The 13,611-nt window shown below is 41.0% G+C and overlaps 1 protein-coding gene across 1 annotated transcript in view; it reads right to left on the reverse strand.

The window, feature by feature from the left end:
• Positions 1–12,355: 12,355 nt before the first annotated feature.
• Positions 12,356–13,611, reverse strand: part of LOC123771522 (uncharacterized) — a 123,018-nt gene continuing 121,762 nt past the window's right edge. The window contains exon 8 of the mRNA XM_069313614.1: positions 12,356–13,496. Within this exon, the coding sequence (XP_069169715.1) occupies positions 13,127–13,496 (370 nt within the window). The 3' untranslated portion in view covers positions 12,356–13,126. The remainder of the gene's footprint in view (positions 13,497–13,611) is intronic.

The raw sequence follows: 13,611 nt of genomic DNA on the forward strand, positions 1-13,611 counted from the left end.
GGGAGGAAGGGCTTGGGGGAATGGGAGAGAAGAAGGGGCTTGGGGGTCAGAAGAGGGGGGAAGGCTTGGGAAGCATGAGGGAGAAGGGAGGGCTGAGTGGGATGAGGAAGAGAGGGAGGGTTTAGGGGAGTGGGGGAGAGGGGAGGGCTTATAGGGGTGGGGGAGATGGGAGGGCATGGGAGAAGGAAGGGCTTGGGGGAGGGGGAGAAGGGAAGTCCGGGGGAGTGGGGAAAGGGTGCCCTTGAGGGGGACTTAGTGGGGGGGGGGCTCTCAGGGGATGGGGCAGGTAGGATGTCTATTGGGTAGAATGTGGGGGTGGTGCTCCACTCCCTGTGGATGTTGAACTTTTTGTGGAGGGTTCTCCACTCCCTTCTAGGATTGTAGGGTTTGGGGTTTTGGTTCTCTGATTCCTTTCTTTCTCCCTGCGCTCCCTCCTCGCATCTTCTGCCCTCACTCTCTCGTCCCTTGTCATATCCCTCTTAAGAAATACTTTTTTGAACTTCTGTACATTTGCTAGACCGCTTTTCCTTGCTAAGAGATCCTCTTTCATGTTCTCGCTCATGAATACCACTTTTATCAATCGGTCTCTGTCCTTGTTGTACTTTCCAAGCCTGAAAACCTTTTCAATATTTTGGTCAGCCCTCTCCATCTGTACCTCTTTAAGGATCTCGGTAACTATGTTTTTGTCCTTGTCTCTCCGCTCTGCTGGGCTGGTCCCTGTTTCCACCATAATGCCTGCTACTGACTCTGCTCTTTTTCTCTCTATCAGCCAGCTTGTACATCTAGCTGCTCCCTAAGAAGAAGCCACTTCCGTGACAACTTCTTTTACTACAGACCTAGCTTCAAGGTTCTTTTTAAACAATTCTTCAAATGAGGGTTGTATTGTAAGATTCCCCTCAACAGGAACATTACCATCTCCCTGCTGGATTGTTTGCGTCTTGTGCTGGTTAGGTTTCTCTTTCAGGCTTTTTATTTCCTCCTTTGCTGCCTTCAGCTCATCCTGCAGGTCTCCTTCATAACCCTCAGTTCTTCCCTGAATTCACACCACAGAAGGAAGGGGATGGTGACGGTGTTTGGGGCGGATTAGAGTGGGAGGGTGTGGGCCTTATGGATGGGAGACTATGTGTGTACTGTTGGTGCTATGGTGAGAGGGGTGGTGGTGAGAGAAGGGGAAGGTGGTTGCTCGGTGTAGGACGTAGTGTTTTTTCCCACTTACTTGCCACAAAACTAGTTCCCACGTTAGCCATATATTGTCTCTTGAGGTACATTTCCGTTTGTTACTTATTTCCAAGACTAGCTATCATATTGCAATAACACTGTACACCATACGATGTACAGATGATGATGACTTATTGAGAGGTCTTTCCAACAATTCAAACATCCCACAGCATATATAGGTGTTATAAGTCCTGTTGACGACTTGTTTACTCCTCGTATTCTGCTAGTGTCCACGCCGCTCCCAGGCGTAGATCACTCCAACTTTTCGCTATATCACCAGTAATCAGCTTCTTATTCCCCTTAGCGCCGATATAACTCTAATGCTACACGTTTAGAATAATTTCTTCACTATTTGTCATGATCTTCACTATCACATCTAGTTGTGAACATTCTGACCAAGCAGTGGCGGCCACGTGCTTGTCTTCGCACTGATGTCGTACCCCTGATCTTGACTAATTTGCACTATCGGACGCAATCCATGAAATTGCTATTTTCTAATCGGTGTGTTACACTTCGTATTATCACTGAGCAACGAATTTCCCATGAATTCCTTTGATGTCCCGAAATATGAAGCCTTATCCGAAGAGAGCGGCGTGTCCACCCTCCTCCCACGTCCCTATTCTGAGTGTGGGAGTACACTTGTGTTCCCTTCATGGACCCTTACCTGCATTCTCTATGGTGTACTTCCCAACATAGCTTTGGTGGTACAGGATCAGCTAAGACTCTCCCCATTCAGAATCTTGGCTGTTTTCTGTAGATGCTGTAAACTAAGAGCTCCTCATCCAGTTTCTTGGGTTTTCTTAACAGGATCCTGATGATGTATGTACACTAATATATCCCGTGCAAAATTATAAAATTTCCATTTAAAATTCCTTCAAACTTATTCCTTCCACTTATTCCTTAAAAGAAACTCTTGAAAACCTTTGACAGAAATTAAAATTTACAAAACTGCAAATTACTCAATAGTCTTTTCATTATTAATTTTGTCCTATATTTTTCTATATGGAAATGTGGAAAGTTACTTGTGGGAGCAATATTTATTTATTTAAATTTTATATAATTCAAATTTTAATGATTTATTTAATTGAATTAAAAGCTTATTTTATTTAAAGCCGTGAACTGAATTTTTCAGCTCCGCGCAACTCATTCATCACACACACATACACACACACATATATATATATATATATATATATATATATATATATATATATATATATATATATATATATATATATATATATATATATATATATATATACACACCACCACACAGCCTACCCACACACGGTGCCCAGGCCATGCCCAACTCCCCCAGGAGGGTAATGCTTGCCGTGTTACTCTCAACCTGGGAAGGAGAAGGTGCACTCAGCGGGCAGCCAGGCGTCATCACATCTAGGCATGGCACATGTCGCACCTGACACACAGCCTCTTTCCAGCCAAGAAGATGGCCACCCAAGAGGAAACTGTCAAGTGTGTGACAGACGGTATCGTCTCAATTCAAATGGAACTGTCCGCTATCATTCTCTCAATTCAGGTGGTTGTCTAGGGTCTAGGCGCCCGCCCCGGGGCAGTGACGATGGACAACCTGCTGCAGGAGCGAGGAACAATACCTCCCTCAATTTCATTTCAGCAGATAATCTGCTTGAAGCAGTCAAAGCGACGTCCACCAGGACCTTGCCCCACATCCCCAAGGCTGCCCGTCATCAAGCAGCAGCCAAACTCACCAGTCTGCTGACAAAGGTCAACAATGCTCCCAGAACCTCTGGATCGTGGCACAATCTCCTTCTATTTGGGAATGCATGCCTAGCATTACCGCCCAGGAGAGACAAGTCATTAGCAACCTCTGTAATCAGGGCACTTAATGAATTCCCCAGAGCAGACACCCTGGTCCGCCTCCCCCCTCGTGCCAAGAACACCAGCCGCAGGACGACCAACAATAACTCATCTGAGAACCACAAAATGAGAGCACAGATCACCAGGAAAATAGAAGAGGGCAATACCACAGGTGCCATCAGAATCATGACCAGCGATGACACTATTGCCCCCAGGAACGCCACGACAGCAGAGGCTCTTCAAGACAAACACCCACCCAGAGCCCCCGACAGCAGCAGGGATCCCCAGGAAAACAATGCTGGCATAGAACCCTTGACTGTTCGAGAATCTGAGGTGTACAAAGCAGCCATGTCTTTCCCAACAGGTTCAGCAGGGGGCTTTACAGGCCTAAGACCCCAGCACATCAAACAAATGCTGAACCCGGCGCTTGGAGATGCTGCAAAGGATCTTCTAGTGGAACTTACCAGATTCTCCAACATGTGTTTGGCTGGCGGCATCCCTGAGGACATCAGGCCTGTCTTTTATGGAGCAGCACTCTGTGCTCTAAAGAAGAAGGATAGGGGTATCAGGCCCATTGCCGTTGGCAATACCCTCCGACGCCTTGTAGCTAAGGCTGCAGTGAGATCTATCAGCCAGGAAGCAGCCACCTTGCTGAAACCTCATCAGCTCGGGTTTGGGATCCCCCTAGGTTGTGAAGCTGCAGCACATGCAGCGCGGGCTTACATTGCTGATCTCCCGGACCAGAAGGCACTAGTAAAGCTTGACTTCAAAAATGCCTTCAATCAAGTCAGACGAGACGCTGTCCTCAGGGCTGTACACAACCATTTCCGTCCCCTTTACCCATTCATCCGATCGTGCTACAGTGGGGACTCTAAGCTTCTTTTTGGGGAGCATGAAATAAACTCCTGTGAAGGTGTCCAACAAGGTGACCCCTTAGCCCCCCTCCTTTTCTGCCTAGCTATCAAAGAGGTCACTGATAGTCTGACAAGCGAGCTAAACATCTGGTACCTGGATGATGGCACTCTAGCTGGAACTCCGGAAACCATTTTGGAGGATATAAGGAAAATCCAGGAGCAGGGAGCAGCCTTAGGCCTCATTCTCAATGCATCCAAATGTGAAATAATCTCCCGCAACCCAGACATCACTGGGCAAATACAAAATGTTCTTCCAGACATTCTCGTTGTCGAACCACCGGACTGCACTCTCCTGGGTGCCCCCATTGGCCCACGAGCAATCGAGGAGGTCCTGGTTGCAAAAATCACTGACCTAAAGAGAATGCAGGACAGGATTGACAAGATTGATGCCCATGATGCTCTCTTTCTCCTTACAAGATGCCTGTCTCTCCCTAAGTTGACCTACTTTCTGAGATGTTCTCCATCCTACAGCAGCCCTAAGTTAAATGTGTATGACACCTCTCTGAGGTCCATGCTGGTGAAAGTCCTGAACCTGCCATTGGACGACTCTCAGTGGGAGCAAGCAACCCTTCCTGTAAGACTCGGCGGCCTTGGTGTCCGCACAGCCTCCCAAATTGCTCTACCAGCCTTCCTTTCCTCCTCTCATGCATCACACGACCTCGTCAGAGATATTTTACCTGCAACCCTGAGGGATTCAGCAGGAATACACGATCCTGCTTTCACTGAATGTTCAAATCAGTGGGATGTTCTTGCAGCCCCAGCAACCATTATAGAGCCAACAAAACAACACAAACAGTCCGGCTGGGACCACCCTCTAGTGGAAAAAGTAGCTGATGCCATGCTCAGCGTCGCAACATCATACAAGGAGAAAGCCCGCCTCAGAGCAGTGCGTGCCCCCCATGCAGGAGACTTCCTCCTGGCAGTACCCATGTCAGCAATGGGCACGCGCCTAGATCCAGAATCCCTTCGTGTAGCAGTAGCCCTCCGCCTTGGTGCCCCAATTCACACTGAATACAAGTGTATTTGCAACAGGGTGGAAGCAGACCAATACGGACTGCATGGGTTGCATTGCGGAAGCACAAAGGGCTGGCATGCAAGACACAACGAGGTCAATGACATCATCAAGAGAAGCCTCGTCTCAGCTGGGTGCCCAGCGGAGAGAGAACCTCGCATCCTAGGGGTCCAAAACCCGGATTTCCCCGCACTTCGCCCTGATGGCATCACCATATACCCATGGAAGGAGGGTAGACAGTTGGTGTGGGACTACACATGTGTATCCACCCTGGCTGACACCTATGTACACTTCGGAGCTGATCAAGCAGGTGGGGCGGCCAACCACAGGGAAACAGCAAAATCACTCAAGTACAGGCGACTGGAAGGTCAATACCTCTTTGTTCCCATAGCGTCTGAGACGCATGGCCCCTGGGGCAAGAGTGCCTTGGGATTTCTCAAGGAATTGGGTTCCAGGCTCATTGACGTCACCAGAGACCCAAGGGCTTCCAGTTTTTTATTTCAGCGTCTCAGTGTGGCGATCCAGAGGGGAAATGCTTACTGCGTCCTCGGTTCCTGTCCAGAAGCGGAGGAGCTTCAAGAGATCCATAACCTTTAGGCATTTGTCTTGTATGTTTTGTAACCTTTAAATACACAATAAAGGAAAAAAAAAAAAAAAGGGAAGGGGGTGGTAGGAGAAAAGCACACAGAAACTGTATTGGAGGGGACCTACATTCCCTCCAATGCGTTATGTGTGGTTTCCTCCGAGGCTATGGGTCCCCCTTCTTCCAGCCAGAGGTGGTACTCCCTTCCCTATTTAAAAAAAATATATATATATATATATATATATATATATATATATATATATATATATATATATATATTTTTGAGGGGGGGGGGGGCGGTGCTTCTTTACATTCTTGCCTTACATCTTGACGACTACACGTAGTACACTGATGGCTCTATAATTCATACCTTCACTATGTTTTTATTTATTTTTACACTCAATTATTTTCCAATAATATAACACTATTACCATCCCATCTTCTGCAAACAAACAAACAAACAAAAAGATCCCAATAATTCCTTTGTGCCTTTTCCACTTAATTATATAATTTATGAGAAATTCTAATCCATAACTATATCTTCCCCACATCTCAACTTGTTCAATCATGTTCTTCTCTGTTCCAAGCATATATTTGTTGGTAATCTGCAGTTCACTATTCAGACACCAGAAAATTCAATGCATTTACATTTCTGTTATCTCTTCCGTCCTTCAGATTTTCAAGGAATTCTGTCCCACTGATTAAAATTTTGTTCTAGCCATATAACATTTTATTATCATGTTTGTTTTTACACTTTTATTAGCTATTTCATTAGTGATCTTGCTGCGCTTCCTTAATTTTTTCCAAAAGTGATCGATGTTTTTTGAAAACCAATGTATTTTAACATATCCAGTACATTCATTACACTCTGTGATACCTTCCTCTCTCTCCTACTCTATAACACTTACTTATTTTCTAGTCAAGTGCTCTTATGCTTCTAACAGTTTGTGCAACGCCAAACACTTGCATGGCTTTCCTAACTAAACATTGCTTTCATAGATGCCACATGCTATTGAGGGATGTATATAAACATGTTACTGTAAACATGAGGTTTACATTCCAAGATCACTATCATCTTTCCTTATAAACTCATTTACCAACTGCAGTTGACTGTTTTCTCCTCGACAACATAATTCTTTTACCATGTTGTCAGGAATTAATACCATCTCAGTCATCAGTCTTACCTTACACAACACATGTAGAATACTCCATGTCTTATCATCAATATTTAATACACTAACCAATTTTAATATTAAATTATACTTAAAATAATTAAGTGAGTTGAAGGTATTAAAAAGAGGAGGGGTTTAGTTGCACACAGCCTTCTCAGGTGTCAACACATCAGTAGCCCCCATCTCTTGTATGAACATCCAACAGTCTTGTCCTGATGGCAGTAAACTTGTTGGCAATGATGTTACAAAGATGTGTACAGAAGACAGTTGCAGCTCAGTTTCTCGTTATATATCTTATATATATTACATGTTCTTTTAGATTATAATTATTAATTCCAGTAGATATCTTCATTGGTTATTAACTGGTATGAAATACTATCACTTGTAGTTAATAGTATATTAAACATAATAACTTATTATTGTAACAATTGGTAATTATTTATGGTGACCATAACTCGATTAATCCCACGACTTAACTGCCTCTCCAATTTGATAGGTATTTTAAAGTAGGTACCTCCAATCTAAAATATTTGGATCCTGTATATTAGGTGATAACTACCAGATTTACTTATAAACTGTTGTGGAGTTGTGAGAGACAGTAGGAGACATTAGCATTGCTGTTGACAATGAGATGTTTTCTACCTTCAACACACATTTGTAACTCAAACCTTGTGTAATTTTACAGGACTGATAGCACTGCCAGTATTTATTATTGTCAAAGAACGTGACAGCTGCGGTTTGATAACTGCATTGGCGTAAACGAAATGCTTGATGAGTGACTTCATCAAAATTTGTGTTGTTGTCGTTATTGTTGTTAATTTAGGGGCGACGACGATCGTGGGATCGGATGCGACCCGTCGTACCTGTAAAGGGTTATTCACGAAGCCCAGAAAGGTGAAACGTAGAGCATAATCGCGAAACGAGTGACACCAATTACTGGAAACTAATATGCCTCGCGGCAAAGAAACGCAAACATGATTGGGGATCCCCAGAAGTCCTTCACGGTGACAAGCACCGACCCCCTCCCTACACAGAGATTACTGGGTAGTAAAACCAAAAATTCGGCCCCCCAGTTGAAACGGATAAGTCACTCAGTGCCCTCCGAGAGAGCAGATGGCACACCAGGAGCCCACCAAGACCCACCAACTCCCGGCACCTCTCAGCCAAGCCGGCACCGAACACCGTCACCTCGCAAGAAGAACCAGCCAAAACGCGTCAACAACCAAAAATATCTATCAAAAATCCCGTGATCCAAGGCGACATGTATGCCAGGCGTCGTGCAACCGGACAGTTCAAGAGAAATGCCAAACGGCAGTATCAAATCCAAATCACAAAACAAAACGTGAACCGGCGGTTCCCAGGCGAAGGAGGTGCCCAGACGTCCGCTCGGCATCAAGGCTGAACCAGGAGTCCTAGAATTAGTGAGCTGGCCAAAATGTGCCACTGCATATTGTTAACGACTGGCTGCCTCATGCCTATGTCGACGTGAGTTACACTCCTGTGTGGTATGAGGCTGCCTTGTGGTTTATAAAGAACGTTTCTATTTAGTTGTAATCTTCAAAACAACATTTTATTGTTGTGTAGCTATATAAATGATGTTTATTTACAACACATTGAATTGTTTATTAATGAATGTCTTATAATAAATTTATTACAAAACAGACATACTTTTGGATGATCGTATGGGTTGTATGCTGAGAGCTATTTCATGCCTTCATGAGTTAATTCTCCTAAATGACTTTGTCCTTAAATACACCAGGAACACTTTATGTTCGTTATGCCTAATCCGATTTAAGAGATTTATTTATGAAAGAATACTAATGATATTTTCATGAAAAATCTTACCTCTGGCATGCACAACACACCAATTGCAACTAGCCATTCTCAAAGGCTGGCTGATGTAATAGCCTTGTGTTAGTTACATCAGTAACCTCGAGTTAATTTTATTATTTAATTTACAAAGTTATTTAATTTACAAGCTTTTTGCAAGGTATTTTTATTTACATAGGTATCAGTAACCTCTGATTGATTTTATTACGTTGAATATTTAGTTTAAAAAAAAAGAATTTATTTTGTCCAGTACACAATTATGTGATTACAAATTATTTTCCCTTATGCTCTCCTATTTGGAACACACATTAATATACGTGTAATTTCTAAAAGTATGGGATTGTAGCGAATATATTATACCATCAATATACTCACTCCACGCTCTTATTAGTTTAATGACAAACTCATTAGCAGTAATTATGTGCTCAAATCTTTTCCCTAATTGCAGGTCACATTCTTTCCATCCTATAGTAGGAAGCTGAGGTGAAGTCCAATAATATAATCATTCGAGAAGCGAAATGCCGACAATACAATTTTCACAGTGATTCAGTTAACTTCAGTAAAGACACTTTGGATTTACAACACCTCTTCAACCTCAAGAATGTAGCATTCGGCATGTACAGTTCCAACCGACTCCAAGACGCTACAGTTTCGACACAGAGCAGACAGCAGATTATGACTGCATCGAGCTAAAACGCTCTCGTTTCCCAGCGAGTTTAGACACAATTCCCCATTGAGCCACCACGCTTTCCCGCATAGAGCTCCGCAACTCCGGCATCACTCGGCTCTCTGCTCTGCTCCAAACTTCGTTTCAACATCTACGACACTGCTGTAATCAAGGCTGTTAAATAAATATGAAAACCCACTACACATTGTGTATCTAATCTACCCAGCAACATAACATAAGTTACAGGATAAATTAGTCTTCTCTACCCATTTAAAATTCCACTTGTACCATGTTTATACATGTATATAACTAAACTTTGAGACTTATGTATTAATCTCGAAGCATAATTAACATATTATATATTAGTAGTACATAATATGCTTTCATTGCAAAAATCTTTGAATTAAAACCAATCTTATTCTTGCTCCACCACAATTATTCTATAACAATTATAAATTGAACCGTTCTCATGCTGTTAATTAGCCACCAAAAATATATTTTCTTCCCACTTTCCTTATCACATAGATCACATACAATCACAATCATCACATGGTTCATCTACAGTCATAATCATCCCATAGAGGACCTGTAATCACATTCACCACATGTAGTTATAATCATTCAATATAGAATATGCAAAGACACTCATCACATGGAACACATGTAATCACAGTCATCAATTCTAGCTCATACAAAGTGACCCCAAGGAGAACAAGCAGCCACGATCATCATTTGGGACATTTGCAGTCACAATCATCTCATGGAAGAAATGAAATCACAAACTTTACTAGATGCACATTCAGTCACAATATTATGATTGCAATACATGCAATCATAATCGTCACATGGAACAATCAAAATTATCTCATGGGGCACATTTAGTTAGTATTATCACAGAGCACATAAAATCACCCTTATTTCACTGAGCATACTTAAGCACAATTAATCCTTTAGAACTTTAGTTCTATTCCATTCTTCATTTTCTTTCAGCTTTACCTCCTGTTACGTAGAGTCAGTAATCGGGTTCTTTCTGCTTATAGGGCCTTAGAGCCTCTTCTATGATCAAGTCAATGGCAAGTTATCAAGAAATGGCAGAAGCAAGTTTTCGTGAAATATAAAGGGTCTAAACAAGACTAAATAACATCTTCACCGATATAATCTCTGTCCTCTAATTACACATATGTACACAGTGTCTCTTTCTCAAAGGACACTTAATATATCTGCAGTGTTCTTCAAATCCTGTTGAGTCCACTATCTTCAGGTATACGTTATCCACGTCCAATCGTCATCATCGGCGAGTTCACCTTTCTCAACATGGGCCAGTCCCACACTTTTGCGTTATGATGTCCAAATACCCCACATCTGCTTTCCAGAAACACACGGGCAGAGGTCTTCAGGAACACGCTGAAAAGGGTCACAAATAATACGTCCATGGGTCTCTACTAACACCCTGGCAGAAGTCTAAGTACACACTCCAGTAGCACTTCTCAACAGACGGCCAGTACTGTCGTCTTGCAACTCCTGGCCAAATCCCGGGTACGTCTGTCCACACAATATTTCACTAGTACAACAGCCAACACACAACAGTCTACTATCGAAGGTAGCCACTTGATCTCCCGGGAACAAGTCAGGAGTTCTGGACAGCCCAAGGTGAACTGCCTTTCAGAGTGCAATAGACCCTCCTTGTCACCTCTGTGGACTTAATAGTCATTAGCTAGACAGAAAATACACAGGGAGAACATGGGAAGGCAGCCTTTCACCGGGGAACTGAATATATATTCGGGTGCACAATCTAGATGGTGTTGATATCGTTACTTCACTCACCAGAGGTCTTCATCATCGACCTTACCTCCTAACTGAAGTACGAACATGAGCCTTTCACAGAGTTGTTGAACTTGCCACACCTCCGTCCGCAGATGGTGTTGTCCTCGCCACACCTAAAAGCTTTCGAGTTGAGGTGCATTTCCATAGATTTTTTGATATTAGCAAATAATAATCAATTGGAAATTTAAATACCATTTAGATATTGTAAGTTGCATAACTTTTCTTTTAATCTTTTGCTTCATGTGACCATTTATTCATATATTTTGACCATTTATTTGCAATAAAAACTCTCTGCACACTTCACACACCATATTTGTCTTAGTAATATTATGCAAACTGAACATTTGCATAAAATATAAAATGATAAAATTAATTCTGATATTGACTGATGAAAAACAAAGTTAATATATTCGATGACCTGGCGTAGGGTAGGTCATCGAGTCACTACACTCTCAAAGATAAAAGCACACAATTAATACATTTTACATTCAGAAAAAAATCAGAACTTTGTCCAAGATTTGGCAACTAAACAGGAAAGTCAATTCTTCACGTTACATCTGTTGGACATCAAACTGCAATTATATCTCTAAGATAAAGCAATGTAAAAGCTTTAAAGGCTCTAAAGCAGCAAGGGCAACATATTGCACAAGACAAACAATTCTTGAAAATGCTTCTCTGCTGGCTCAGTGGTATTGAATAATAAAATTAACAATTTAATACATATGACCAATTTTATGAAAAATTAATGGAAACATTATAAAAAGTTACTATGTGATTAGAATTTCAGAAAATGTTGAGGAATCCTGGTGAATATTATTTAAGCTAAAAATAACAATTAACTGAATTTTAAATGGTCTCATCACTCTTTTATCTAATGAAACACTGAAACACCTCGACACTTAACAATATCATTCTTATTATGGAAAAAAATTATGCATATATCAATACAATTAGAGAAAATGTCAGTCTTTTAACATTTTAACCTCTGCAATATGGGCTTCACCCATATTGCAGAGGTTAGTCACGTCTGGGGTATGGGATGAACTTAGGCTGGCCAGGGTTGCCAGAATTAAATAGGTCACAGCATGCAGAGAGAAATTAGTTATAGGTGTGTCATGTTTGTTAACATTGTCATGAATAATTATTTTTATTTTATATGTGCAAAGGATAGTAATTTCAAACTCAATAGAATATAATTTTTATTATTTAGAAGATTCAACCAACTGCCAATTCAAAACAGGTATGGCAGTTTATATCAAGGACTACTTTCAATGGACGTTATTTATTTTTCTGCCTTTTCATTAAAGTTATTTTGATTTAAAATAATTTGTTTTAATGATTTTCAAGATATGTGCATTTTGCTGAGAGACTGACAATGTCAAAAGAAAAATGCTACTAAAATATAACTGGTAAATTTTGCTTACATTATGTTTTTGTTGCTAATTTCCAGATATTTGTTGTTCAAACAGAGTACATAATTAATAGCAGTATAGTCTGAGTGCATTGTTGTGCGTTTTAATATCTTTGTAATCTTCTCGTTAGATTCTGAGAGGGGTCTGTGACCCCCCCCCCCCAAATAGCTTAACCCAACTATTTATAATGTTGCTTTTGTTAAGAAAGTCTCTGACTGTTGTTGACATTAGTATAATCACAGTTCTGGCATATAGTATTATAAATATGCTTGATACAACATTTTTGGAAATATTAATATAAAACCCAACTTTTTTTATATACTAGATAAATAATGTAAATAATTTTTTCGTTCATTTTTCTTCATTCATTATACAAAATCTCACGGAAACAAACATATCTAAGGGGTAACCACTATTATGTATTAATTCTTAGAACATGGGCAATAACATTGTAATTCCTTTTAACCCAGAATAGGAACACCTTGAGATTTGTACAATAGCAACCGGTGATATTTAAATCGAACTGTATTTTTTTTTTTTTATAAAAAAGATGTTTTTATAATACATCTTTCTACTAAGTAAGCAATTTATGTTTTCTTCAAAATAATGTCTTTTTCAGCAGTATTATAGCTTAACAAATAGTTTATAATGGTTACAGTCAAAAAGACAGCATGGCATGAAAGTCAATATCATTCCACAGATTTTTTTTGTTTTTTCCACAGATATTATTAACATACTTAATAATATACAAACTCAAAAGACCATAGATAATAAAACAATTTAGCTTGCCTGAAAAAGGTCTTATCGGCGAGAGGTATTGGGGTAAAGAAGTGGGCTTCAAAGATACTATTTTCATCATATCTGCCTTATCCATATTTAAAAACTCCATGACCTTGATCCGCTCATTGTGTGGCGCCAGGGGTCCGCACACATCGATTTCTTCTCGCTGGAGTTGTCCCATCATCCCGGAGAACTTGCCGGCCTTCTCCACACCCCAAGAGTGCTCTGGCTGCTCATGAACCTCGAAGCTGTTAAAGGATGCAGTTATCAGATTAGAAGAAGGACTGCTGCCTATCACTCACAACTGATGCCCATCGAACACTGTTTATGTAGGGCAGACATAAATCTGTGTATTTATATATT

This window comes from Procambarus clarkii, chromosome 76, assembly GCF_040958095.1.
Source record: "Procambarus clarkii isolate CNS0578487 chromosome 76, FALCON_Pclarkii_2.0, whole genome shotgun sequence".
In the NCBI taxonomy this organism is placed as follows: domain Eukaryota; kingdom Metazoa; phylum Arthropoda; class Malacostraca; order Decapoda; family Cambaridae; genus Procambarus; species Procambarus clarkii.